Raw genomic sequence first — 13,650 nt, forward strand, 5'->3', positions numbered from 1 at the left:
TAAGTTCTTGCGTGTGAACTCTGAATCAACATGCAAATGTAATTTAATTTTGGCAAAGTGTCCACAGAGTTGGCAGGACGTGCTTTGACTGTGTAATAGCAGTACACTGTCGTTTATAGGTTGGTATATTACATTTATTAGGTGATGTGCTCCAGACTGGAGCTTTAACATTCAATCATACAGGGCTGTTTTGTCCGGGATGTCTGCATTTTACAAAGATTTACTATTTTTTTTCATCTTGTTGTTTTACTTTTAAGGGTAAACTTCAGATTTTAAAATTAGCAAAAAATAACTTTCTAGTGTAGCACAGATTTTATTCCATTTTGCTTTGCACTTTACTTTCAAAATCAGCTAAACTATTTGGAAACCATGCAGAATGTTCTATTGTGTTTTCAACACATTGTGCAAAAGTATATCTGATCCTCTGTGTTTAACACCTCAAACATGTAGGAACTTAGATAAAAAGAAAAGCATACATTCGAGCTTATTCCAGGATTCTGAAGCGTCATGTCCAATGTTTCCAGCTAACCCTTATAATATTTCAGAGTGGCCTAAGGGCTTTAAACTGTGGATCTCAGGTACAGTACTGATGAAATTTGGTGAATTCTTTGGTCGTATGGTGAAAATAAAATTAGCTCCCTCATAGAACAGGCCCCAACTGAAGCCTGCCTTTGTTGTTATGTGATTTTAAAGTCGAACACTTTGGGGAAATACATGTTTTTGAGATTCTCACACCTACAATATGTGTGGATTTCTATGAAAGTGCTAGGAGGAAAAAATGTGACTTCTATATTTCATTTAACCAGCCATATATAATTGTTCCCTTTTTAAAATGAATAGTTTTTTGTTGTTGTTGAGAAAGTCTCCTGCTGGTGCAAAAAACTATGGTGCGAAGTGCTCTTTCTTTCCCCAAATTAAATGGAATGAATAAAAAATAAGAGAAAGGAGTTTCATTGAGTCATTTTACTTGTTTAAGCTCTGGTTCCATTTTTAAAAGTGTTTTCAGTTTGATAGCAAATATATATATGTACTATGCTTACAATATTTTTCAAAGCAGGGTTTCTTTAGATAAAGCATGTCAATTGGATTAAGTAAAGCAGTGAGGTACTTTTGTGTTTCTTTTTTTATTTCCCTCCTCACAAAAACTGGACGTTAATGTTTTCATGCTTGATTTGCTGCTTTTCATCATGTAAGAAATTCATTGAAATTGAGGGAACCTGTCTGTCTCCTTGAAAACAAATGGTTTCATTTAAATAAGATTCTTTTCCAAATGTTTCTGTATGCAGATAAATTCAAAGGTCTTGGTTTCTTTCTTTCTTGTGACAGTTCTCCCCCATCCCCTCAGTTTTCTACAAAGAGATATGTTAATTTTAATATAAACCAACACAAAAGGTGCAGATTTAGCAGTTAAATTAATGCTCGCTTCATGCTAGTTTGCATTTGTTGAATTTTTCTTAAAACGAAACTTAACTGAAACTTGCTAATCTCCTAATGGTACAGCCTGTTCAGGAGCTGCTGTTCTGTCGAACATAGGAGAAACTCCTGAAAAATATAAAAAAAAGTTTTTTAAAAAATATATAAAAATCACCACTCTGAATGATTGCAAACCTCATTAAAAAAAGGTAAGGGGATAATGACATGCATGCACGTTTGAAGCTACTCTTCAAAGGTGATGAAAGAGTTAAGGAAAGCTAGATGTTAAACTCTCAATCTTTCCAGGAGAGCAGTGCAGAGCTGGCCAGCTGCACACTTAATCCTTTGATTTGCTGGGAGCAGAACAAAGTTCTGGAATTGTCAAAGCCGAGGAACATGGCTTCATATGGAGAACATTAGTAGTACCTGGATTAGCGTGCTAAACTTCAGAGCAGTTGGGTTAATACCACGCTGTAGTCCTTAACAAAGGAGGGAACCTTTTGAGGGGGTCTGTCAATAGACTTGTGTAACATGACCGTTATTTAACTTTGTAATACAGACATTTCTATTTCAGACACTCGTGTCGTACACATTGGTTTATTTTTTAATTTGCATGCCATTCATTTTAGCTCATGTCACTTGCTGATTTATTGTATTGTGCAATGTAAAGTGTGCTTTGCAATGTTGGTCCTTCATTGCTAAAATGTGCGGCATCTAATTGTGTGTTACTTTAAAAAAATAAAATAAAAATCACTAAGAAGGAGGAAATGGAAAGGGGTGTCACATTTATTCATTGATAAGCAGATGCAGATTGCAAAGATGTCTTTGGTTTAAAAAAAAAAAAAAAAAAAGTCAGTTGTTGATTTCATACTCTGCTTAAGGTCTGAAATTCTGCTAAAAATCCCCAAATTACATTTATCAATAGTGACAATCGGGATCTTCTGAGTTTCCTAGATGTTGATTTCATTTTCCTGTGTAATAAACCATGCATAGTAACAGATAATGCATTCCTGCAGTTTGGACAAGAGAACTGTAAAACAAAGCTGAAACACCCTCCACACAGCACAGGAATTTCTATTGAACATATTAGAAGTAAAATGCGTTATTTGTGTAGTGCTTTACTAAACAGCATGATATGTGTACACAGCATGGATGTACTGGAGTTTGGACAAGTGCATGACTGACTGGGATCGGTTGGGTTTGTTTTTTTATATATCTGATTTTATAATGCAAAAAGATGGAGTGGAGAAGATTAAAAGGCATGGAATCATTATTTTGATTTCTTTTTTTTTTTTTATCAATTACTTTTATTTATTTTTTGCACCAGAAACTTGAAAAATGTAAAAACCAATTTTGCAATGTGCAGTATTGAAGTTCTTTCTCTTAGGCCAAAATATCTAAAATAAACATTATATATAATTATGCAGACAAGCCAAGTAAAATGTAACTATTTTCACAACGAAATGAAAGCACAATTCTATGGGAAAAAAAATGCCCCAGAGAACACGAAGCTGATGAAAACTTTCAATTCGTATCTGTCACCACCAGAACAACAGTAACCTGAAGCTGCAGAGAATTAAGAGGAAACAGATGTTCACAGCAAATGTGTTTATTTCACTAAAATCTATAATTAACCAAAACAAATAAAATAATAAATCCATAGAAAAGTGAAAAAAAATTAATAAATATATAGAATTAAATTGGTATCACTGCAGACCTGTGTAACTCCACTCGGTACAGAAGACTGCTATAGTAGTATAAGAAAGGAAACTCCATTCAAAACAGTAGAACTAATCTAAAACTAATACTGTAATAGTTACCCTTGGGCTGTAAAGTTACATAGGGGTCAAATTCATCTGCCCATACCCCGCCTGGATAAACCACAGCTGTATTTTCAACCACTTTTCAGTGTAATCCCAGGATAACCACAGAAAATACATGGGGGAAGCAATCAAGGGAGATTCCACAGTGCTTTAAAAAAAACTACAGAAATTCTGTGCACCACCATCACTACTGACACTGTTAAATACACTGTATATTAAATTTGTTTGTCTGCATAGTGATTCACGTTACTAATAAACTTGTACTGCTGTGTTTTCCCGTGAGAGTAGCATCAGGCTGTATCACCGTCACTTCTGCATACATGTTAGTCATTACATTGCTGGCCGGGAGCACTTCCAAAGTAAATCAATAGCTTTTTTTTCTGTCAGATAAGACTTAGAAAAATAAATCTTCCAGAGCATGAACACTTCAAAACCAAAGTTTATGAAACGTTCTGTAATTTGACGGCACACCAAACTAGCAGGCTGTTTTATTAAACACGAAGCGCTGTGAAGCAAATCCTGTTTTAGGGACTTGGCAATTTGTACTTGGCTTTGTAACCTAAAGCATGTTAGGAGTTAAAAATGCAAAATGGAAGCTAGACTTTTGTTCTAGTTTGACAGGTTGTCTTTGTCAAGTGCATTTGTTTTATAGTCTATATAATTGCAGTTGGTTAAACATTCTGCTGTTCAATCAAGCAGCCAGGGCTGCGTTATGGTTGTTTTGAAATGATACTGTAATGCCTCCAATGCAAACTGACCTATACAGTAGTGTATGTTGTGCAGGTTTCATTTTCATACCCATATAAAATAGACACTGATATTATTTATGTATTCTCTGATGGTGGCTGACATTTCGTCTGTATGTCTGGTTTATAGTTAAGTGCGTAGTTCCATGTTTTTTAGTAGTTTATTGGTTTAAAAGGGAAACAAATCACGAAGATGATTTATTACTGCAGTTTCTTCATAAAAAAAAAAAAGTTGTTCATGCAAAAATTTCTGTTTGGAGAGCTTCCAGATGCTTGCATCTGTAGAAAAGCCTGTTGTGTTTGTGAACTGTGCCTCCACACACCTGGTGTGGCAGTGTGAACTCTGTTTTTTGTCCTGCTTAGCACCTCTGGGACTAGCATTATAAAATAAATGAGTATCAGGGGTAAACGGGATGTGATGCAATGATGCCAAATCCACCATCTTCCCAGACAATTGAAGAACCAGTTTGTTCATGCTGACTTCAGCCTTTTGTAAGTTTATTAAATTACTCAAGTCCTAGATTTTGCTTATGTAAACATTTCTGTGTTAATGTAACGTCTATGGCTGTTTTTTTTTTATTTGGCTGGCTTTAACAGGTTTTCCGTTCACACTAATAGGAATAGCAGAAATAAAAAAAAAACAAAAAAAAAACACAGCTAAAATGTAAAAATGTTTAAACTGTATAAAGACTCCTGGCCCTAAAACCATGAATGCAGACAAGACCAGCTTTTTTATTGTGGAAGCTCGCTTGCGTTGTGCGGGGTCACCGGTTCACTCCCAGATTCTGTCCTGTTACACCTAAAACCTCCTGTTTGCAATAATTGTTCTGAAAAGATGTTCTAATCTCACCCTTTATTTCTTACAGGTGATAAATATTGATGGCACAGACCGGAGGACGCTTTTAGAAGATAAACTGCCTCATATATTTGGGTTTACATTGCTGGGGGACTACATCTACTGGACTGACTGGCAGAGAAGGAGCATTGAACGTGTCCACAAGACCAAAGGCATAAGAGAGATCATCATAGACCAGCTGCCGGATCTCATGGGCCTCAAAGCAACACGGGTGACTAAAGCATTTGGTAAGAACCTGCCATTGGCATAGAATAGCTTCAAGGGTGCTGTACGATGCATGCTAATATCCAGAGTGATATAAAGATTACCAGTTAAAAATTCCTATTTGTAAATGTTGTATAGTAACGCTTTAGTTTTTGGTTTTTTTCTGTAGGAACTAACCCTTGTGCGGACAACAATGGAGATTGCAGCCACCTGTGCTTCTTCAGGCCACAGGGTCCACAGTGTGCCTGTCCAATGGGTCTGGAGCTTCTGGGCGACATGAAGACCTGCATTGTGCCTGAAGCCTTCCTGCTGTTCACCAGCAGAGCGGACATTCGGAGGATATCTCTGGGAACACACAATAATGACGTTGCCATTCCTCTCCCCGGAGTCAAAGAGGCTTCTGCTCTGGATTTCGAAGTGTCTGATAATAGGATCTATTGGACTGATGTCAGTTTGAAGGTAATGGAGGTGCTTCATTAAGAACTTAATTTATCTACAGGATTACATTTAGATAGAGAGATAGAGAGAGTTCAGTTTTCCCTTGTTATTTTGCTGATATCTTACATACAAATAAAAGTAAAATCTTGAAGGGCCTTCACACAGCATAGTACAATACATGGCCTAACTGTGAATTACCTGAATTTCTGAAGTATCAAATTGTATCAGCATAGCTTTAAATCACGAGAGTTTAAAATCTCCTGAATTGGTATTGACCTGACTTTGAGGAAACATGCCTTTTAATTTCTTTCAGACTATAAGCCGTGCTTTCATGAACGGCAGCTCTGTTGAGCACGTGATTGAGTTTGGACTGGACTACCCCGAGGGCATGGCGGTGGATTGGATGGGAAAGAACCTTTACTGGGCTGACACGGGCACTAACCGGATCGAGTTGGCCCGTCTAGACGGACAGTACCGCCAGGTGCTCGTGTGGAAAGACTTGGACAACCCTCGATCTCTGGCGCTTGACCCAGCTAACGGGTAAGAGAGTCTCGGTGTGGTTTTTAAAGGCAGCTTTCAAATTTGCAGATTCTTCTAGATCTAAATAAAGATAGTTCTTTAGTGTTTTTTTCTCATCTTAATGTTACAACATAAGAAGCACACACATTTTGTTATTTGGTTTAAAGTTTTGTAATATTAACAGGTGTTCATATGCCCAAAATGTTTTTGAAATACAAAAATAACAAATAGAAATGTGTAATAATACTAATAAAAAGGCAGTGTTTTGAAACATGCCCACTAATCCATTACAAGAAAGAAGATTTGACGCACTACAATTGGCAAGCTTCCAATTGTAGTGCATCAGAACTATATTAGATAAAATGGTTATCCTGTGTTCATCAACACTATTAATACAATGTGTATTGTACTACTAGCCTTTAACAGTTCTTATTGATGGATCATCTGTGAAGTATTTCTAATTGAGTACTCTGCTTTAAAAGAGAAGGTATGTGCAGTCTTGTAATGTTCTGTTTCTGCTTGTCTCGTCAGGTTCATGTACTGGACTGAGTGGGGGGGTAAACCCAGGATAGTGAGAGCGCACATGGATGGGGCCAACAGCATCACGCTGGTTGATAAAGTGGGACGAGCCAATGGGCTTACTATTGACTACATAGACCAGAGGCTGTATTGGACGGACTTGGACACATGCATGATTGAATCCTCTAGCATGCTAGGTGCACTCAATTTCTTTTTATTTTGCAAGTATTGAGAGACTTTTTAAAACAACTAAGCAACAAGTGCAGCTTTTTGCAATATGACTTTCTGTTTAAATGTTACTCTAGCTCCTTATTAGGCCACATAAATGTGTCTCCAGTAAGTGTTGCTGCGGTTTCAGTGTCACACCCATGGAAGCCTGGGTTCAAAATGTGAGCTTGGTGGTCTTGACAGAGCCCTCAAAAGCATGATTTGCAGTAGGAATCGTATTTCCATCCCTGTTGTACAAATGGCAATCCCTGCTCAAAACCCTTCCAAAACTGAACTGTATATTAAGCTCTGGATTGAGATATGTTTTCTTCTCTTTGTAACTGTTAAAAACTGGTTTTGATTGTCTTTTTTATTATCAATACGTCTGCTCTGTGTTCAGAATTGGGTCTAAAATGCTGTACTGTATATCAACTTACACCATAGAAAAAGTGTAATTAATTATTCTCTTATTTTATTGCTCTGCTTGTGCACCGCAAAAGTTGATTGTTGCAGAGAGTGTGTAAATCTTCACTGAAAGCTCCCTGAATTCCTTACCCTGCATAAGGTCTAACTGTGGCAGATTTGGATTGCCATTTAAAAGAAAAAAAAAATACTATGCTGAATTAACCAACTGTGTTTTGTATTCATTGTAAATAGGGCTGCAAAGGGAAGTTATTGCAGATGATCTCCCCCACCCGTTTGGGCTCACCCAGTACCGAGACTATATCTATTGGACCGACTGGAACCTCCGCAGCATCGAACGAGCTGACAAGACCAGTGGGAAGAACCGCACGGTAATCCAGGGGCATCTGGACTACGTTATGGATATTTTAGTATTCCACTCCTCCCGCCAGGACGGCTCCAACGATTGTGTGCAGAATAATGGGCAGTGCGCCCAGCTTTGTCTGGCTGTACCTGAGGGATACAAGTGTGGATGTGCTTCACATTACACTCTCGATAGCAACGGCAGGAACTGTAGCTGTAAGTACTTTTAAGATGACAGATCCATTGCATTTCTAAACATATTTTCCTGTTGTATGTTTTTTTTTTTGTTTGTTTTTTTTAAAGCTGGTATAATGGAAAACCCAGAGTAAAACCTGCAGTATAAGCAACTAGGTCAAGTAGACTAACCCCACTTTCACCCCACTTTCCACCCTGATGACAAACCCAGTTTCCTTTAAACTATCTGCATTTTTAAATTTCTCACCGATTGTGCATATGCTTTCTGAATCTGCAGACATGAAATAAAATTGCTGTTAAAGGATGGTACTGGGATTAGCAAGAGAACACAAATACACATTAGTTATTCCTGTGTGTTGTATTGAGAAAAGAAAACCAACCCTTTCTGCAGGAAACACCACCCTTTTGTAAGAGATGAAAATTGGTGAACAGAAAGTACAGTTGTGAAAGTGTGTGGACTGGAATGTCTGCCTGCTGACATTTGAACCCCACTCTTCTACAGTTTGCCACATTTTGGGAGTCTGAAAGGCACTGAGTCACGATGCTGGGCACTTCTCTGCATTCCAGCACTGTCTGAGAATAGGTGGACTTGTTATATCAAAACCAGTTGTTTGGCTTGTACCCAGACGGAATATGAGGCTTTTTAAAACACAGAAAGAATCTGAATTCTTGTAAAGTATTTATTATTGCAGGGTTTATGGATCTAGGTGGCAGAGTGGTCCTTAATGGTGTAGAGTGGAATGAAGATCTATTGTTTTATATATACTGGGCGTGTGTAGCAATTTTCCTGAAAATTATTTACAGAAGCACCATTGAAAATGTACATCAACAATCCAGTACAGTACAGATCATTTTAAAATCTGGACAAGATACACAGTGGTCATTTTGAAAGCTTCCTGTTAACACTTTCAAACTTGCTTCAGCCCCTTCCAGCTTCCTCCTGTTCAGTCAGAAATCGGCGATCAGTCGCATGGTGTTGGACGAGCAGAGCCCAGACATCATCCTCCCTATCCACGGACTGCGCAACGTCCGGGCGATCAGCTACGACCCTCTGGACAACGTCATTTACTGGGTGGATGGGCGGCAGAACATTGTCAAGAGAGCAAGGGATGATGGGTCACAGGTCAGAGATCAAACACAAGCTGCTTAGAATGACCAGTCAAGAGATCAAGGGCTAGAATCTCAATCTGTTATCTGATCTCAGCTCTGATGTAAACTTACTTTCTGTTTTCAAATTCTACATTTCAAATTCAGTCATTCCCATATGAAAAGTGCCATTTGGTTTTCATAAACACAGAATACATACTTAATATTCAATGATATGTACCTATGTGATTTCCTTTCTGATCAGTTTCGTATGCATATTTATATAATGTAGTCTTGCAGACCCAGATAAGTGTAAATCGTTTTGCAAGTTGCTGTTAAAGCAGGATTTAACAAGATAACAACAATATCTTATCACTTTGCATGTAAAATGGTAAGATAATATTTCTTCTTCAAATGATATTGTATTTAGAAGTCAACAGCTGATTTAATACTTACAAGATTTCAGTTCTTAAGCCAGAAACCGTGCTTAATAAGAAACAGCTTTTTTTTCTGTGTGTTTGAGTTGTCTTAGAAGTAGCCTCCTTTTAGTTTTCATACAGTAGCCAGCTACACTAACTGCTTTGTGTTTTCTTCTTTAGCCATTTGTAGTGGTCTCTGCTACTAACCATATTCAGAACCCAGAGAAGCAGCCCCACGATCTGAGCATTGACATTTTCAGTCGGACTGTCTACTGGACATGTGAAGCCACCAACACCATCAACGTGAACAGACTGGAAGGGAAGGGCATAGGAGTGGTGTTGCGTGGGGAGCACGATCGACCAAGAGCCCTTGTGATGAATGCGGAAAGAGGGTAAGAAGTGCAGTCCTTCAAGTGCTTGATATGGGGTTATGCAACCTGCAATTTGTAGAGCACTACTACGAAGTGTATTATCGCATTCCTATGGCCAGCTTGCAGCAGTGACTTCACAATAAAGGCTTTGGTAAGCTTTCAATTTAGAGCCCCACAGCAAAGGCAGTGGTTAATCCTTAAAAACATGATGGTTCTGCACGGGCAACTCAAAAATAATCACTTTGTGTGTAAAGACAAGAACAAACACTGGTTTTGTTTTGTTTTTTTGCCAATGCCCACTTTGAACCATTGGTTTATAACTTTGGAATGTCCTGTCTGATACAGAACAACTAAGTGTCATAGCTGTAGGCATGAAATCAATTCCCTGTGGTGTGGTATTCAGTATTGAACAGATCACTAACACATAAGGTATTATTTTAAGGTGAGTAATGGGATTGGGATCCCTTCCTTTCATCAGCCTGCCAATATATTTTTAAAATTGCTGAAAATCGGTTTTGAAGCCATGTGTGCAGCAGATGGGCAGCTATGATTATTATTTTTTATTTTTTTTATTTTTTCCTCCCTTGCTCGTGGTGCAGCAGTGTAGTGTGGTTAGGGTTTGGTCGTCCTCTCTGTAATTCTTTAGCCATTGTTAGTTACCCTGCCATCACAGTTACTGCTGGGCTGTTATTTATAGTCTTTGTGGATAGCATTGGGTGTGGCGGAGTTGATTTTAGTCATAATATTATAGCCAAATAAAAATGTAAAAGTAAAACTAACGGGAAAAAATGTATGGAAAGTAAACTGTGTATTGTGTATTTATGGTGTAATGAACTATTGCTATTTTTATCAATAGTTCCTCCAATACATTAAAAGAGAATTGTGATGGTTTTATTTTTACAGGGCAACTTTGCTAATAGTCATCTGTTTACTGTTGCCTGAAGCACAGAATCTTCTTAACAGCATGCATTACATTCTTTATTATACACTTGAAATTATTTACAAAGAGTGCTTGGAATTGACCAACAAATATGCAGATAATTGCTGCAGACAGTTATTTTTTTCTTTAAAAAAAAAATAGAATAAAAAAAATGCCAAGAACACAGGGCCAAGAAAAAGACTGGTGATGTTTAGAATAAGAGGTTAGTTGGCAGACCGGTATGGAAAAGATAAACTCTAAGGAATTTGATTTTTTCTGTGAAATTATTTATTTGGTTCTGTGTCTTAAACATTTAGAAAGTTGTTATTTTTGGATGCCAGGCTTGCCAGGTTTTCCGTTGGTAACCTGGGCATCACAAGTGCATTGGTGAATGAACACTGACAGACCCAGTTCGGGGTTTATATGACTGATATTAAAGAATCTGCAGTGGGATCCAGCCCTGCTTGTTTTGACATTTACAAAGAAGCACAATCTGATTACGAACAGATGATTAAAAACATTTTAGAAAACAAAACGAGTACTGCAGAACAACTTCTGTTTGGAAGTTGCCAGCTGCAGGCAGTTGAATTGAATTTGTGATTGTAACAGCAAACCATTGGACAAAGTCCTATAATTCCATGATTGAAGCAGAGAACTGTGTATACAGTAATGTAGACTAGAACAGCTTTTAAATTCATTCGTAATCCTATCCTACATGCAAAGTGGTCTGAATATGGTATAGATGAATATGTGGTATGCATTTAAATATATTGATTGTTTATTGTAACACCAAAAGGATTTGGAGAAGGTCTTTACACATATATGTTGGAAGAATTAGGCCACCATAGGAAAAATAGGTAAGATTTATACCAACAATAGAGAAGATATTAGATTTTAGGAAAATAGAGATGCACAATTCTGCTGTAGACTAGGATAAACTCTTTCATTTTTAATACAATCAAAAGAAGCAACAAAGTGTGCTGCCAGTTTATCACAGTTCAGTTCTCAATACATAGACCAGAAACAGAAAGCACAATCTTTAACTTTTTGTTCAAATAAATAAACAGGAAACCTGAGTCGGGTTACATTAAAAATGCTGTTTTTTCTATATACATTGGTCAGTTATTATGAAGAAGTGAATGCAGTACTGTCGTAGGAGTTTGTGATTGCAGTGCTTAATATTACAATAGTAACAATAATATAGCATGTTTATTAGAATTGGCTAACCCCTTAACTTTGTGTTAAACAGGTACATGTACTTCACAAACATGCAAGAGAGGTCTGCTAAAATAGAGCGTGCTTCCCTGGATGGTACTGAGCGGGAGGTGCTGTTCACTACAGGACTCATTCGACCTGTCGCTCTGGCAATCGACAACAAGCTGGGGAAGCTCTTCTGGGTGGATGCCGATCTCAAACGCATCGAGAGCAGTGACTTGTCAGGTAGGTTCCAAATTACCAAACCAGTTTATTACTGGGATTCACCGTCAAAGGCAAAAAAAAAACCCTTAAATAATTTTTTGGCAAATGTTCAGACTAGAAGTCTTTCTCAGTCTTCATTGTAGAAAGACTTCTAGTGTAAATGTTTGACAAATAATTGTTTATTTTAGTATTACTACATATTCTACCATTGGCTGCTTTTTTTATTTTTTTATTTTTTATGAATCAATGCAAAAAATAACTATTTCAGAACTTATTTCTCATAGGTGTAGAGCATATTTGACCCCTAAAACATTCAGTGAAATAGTCAGTTGATTATAGTAACTGGATTAATGGAGGCTGTAAGCAGTCTGGTTATGATTTCCAAGATGTATTGACCCACATCCTGACAGCAAGAAGGACAAAGACCCCTTTGCAAACGGCAAAAGACAAATAAATACAGATACATGTTTTCTTGGCATCATGTAATGGTTTGGTTAACTGACAATCCCCTTCATAGACTTTCAGATATTTGACTGTGTAGTGCATGTTAAATGACACACTAAAGCACTTCAGCAAAGATAACTTATTCATTAAAGGATGTTATACAAAATGTTGTACTGGTAACATCTGAGAGGAAACAGCTATGAGGCTGTTATTTCAAACTTGAATATATGTGTGTGTGTGTGTGTGTGTACGTGTGTGTGTACGTCCTGGAGGCACCTTGGATACCAAATGTCAAATTCGTCTCTATAGAAGATTAAACAGCTGCAGCGTGATTAAGATGCCCTTTCCTGCTTCCCCCTTCCATCTCTGTACAATTTCCTGCTGTAACAGTATTACCTATAATATTGAAAGGGTCTGTTTCATAAGTGTATGCAATTGAACCCATTTGGTAAAATTATAGAGGGATATATCACTTAGCCTAAAAAATTAGGATTTGCTTTGATCTAATCGTTGAAACCTCAGCTTTTGAAGTTTTCTGAGAGTGCCTTAGATGAAGGCCCAAAAGTTTGGACCTGTACATCATTCCTAGACCAGTAATGTACACACCCAATGTCGGGGGAAAAAACCTTGATCCTACTTGTGATTGTTGTTCCGTAAGTTTATAAAAAGCAAGCAATTTCCTTACCTTACCAAATGCACTGTGTATGAGATGTATAGGTCAATTGCGAAACAGTTTCAAGAAAAGTAATAAGGCGCTGTTTGTGTTATAGCAGCAACACAGTGTGAGCATAACAATATATAATCAAGGTATTTCACTTAATCAGTAAAGGCAAAAAAATAAATAAAAAAAACTTCCTTCCAAATAAGAAGAAAAGGGGGTTTGCTGTGGATTATAGAGAACATCAAAAGAAAATGTAATCCAATCTGTTTTCTAATTAGGCAGCTGTAGACACCGATTTATTCTTCAGACAAAGACAGTAAAAAGGTTTGATGTTCATAGCCCCAGGAGTGGTTTCCCTTATACAGAATGTATATATTCTTTAGACAGAAATATATGGATAATACATTAGCATGACACCACTGCATTGTGCTCACCTGTTGGTGTGTGGGGGAAGACTCTTTTCTTCCATTACCGTCCTTTTATCTGATGTAAATCATTTCATACGGATGGCATACAGTGGTAACTGTGTTTTATAGATCCCCTTAATAAGTAGTGTGTTAGAAAGGGGCTGATTGTTTATGGGCTGCATTCCCATTATTAGACGTATGTTAAGCGCATGGTGATCTACTTTTTTTTATTCTGATGG

At 37.5% G+C, this 13,650-nt stretch overlaps 1 protein-coding gene across 1 annotated transcript in view; it reads left to right on the forward strand.

Moving 5' to 3' along the window:
- Window positions 1-13,650, forward strand: part of lrp5 (low density lipoprotein receptor-related protein 5) — a 65,226-nt gene that overhangs the window by 40,756 nt on the left and 10,820 nt on the right. The window contains exons 8-15 of the mRNA XM_034054018.3: window positions 4,849-5,065; window positions 5,212-5,501; window positions 5,794-6,020; window positions 6,531-6,715; window positions 7,383-7,706; window positions 8,609-8,808; window positions 9,371-9,582; window positions 11,730-11,920. Of these exons, the coding sequence (XP_033909909.2) occupies window positions 4,849-5,065; window positions 5,212-5,501; window positions 5,794-6,020; window positions 6,531-6,715; window positions 7,383-7,706; window positions 8,609-8,808; window positions 9,371-9,582; window positions 11,730-11,920 (1,846 nt within the window). The remainder of the gene's footprint in view (window positions 1-4,848; window positions 5,066-5,211; window positions 5,502-5,793; window positions 6,021-6,530; window positions 6,716-7,382; window positions 7,707-8,608; window positions 8,809-9,370; window positions 9,583-11,729; window positions 11,921-13,650) is intronic.

The sequence above is a fragment of the Acipenser ruthenus genome, chromosome 27 (assembly GCF_902713425.1).
Source record: "Acipenser ruthenus chromosome 27, fAciRut3.2 maternal haplotype, whole genome shotgun sequence".
NCBI classification, from domain to species: Eukaryota; Metazoa; Chordata; class Actinopteri; order Acipenseriformes; family Acipenseridae; genus Acipenser; species Acipenser ruthenus.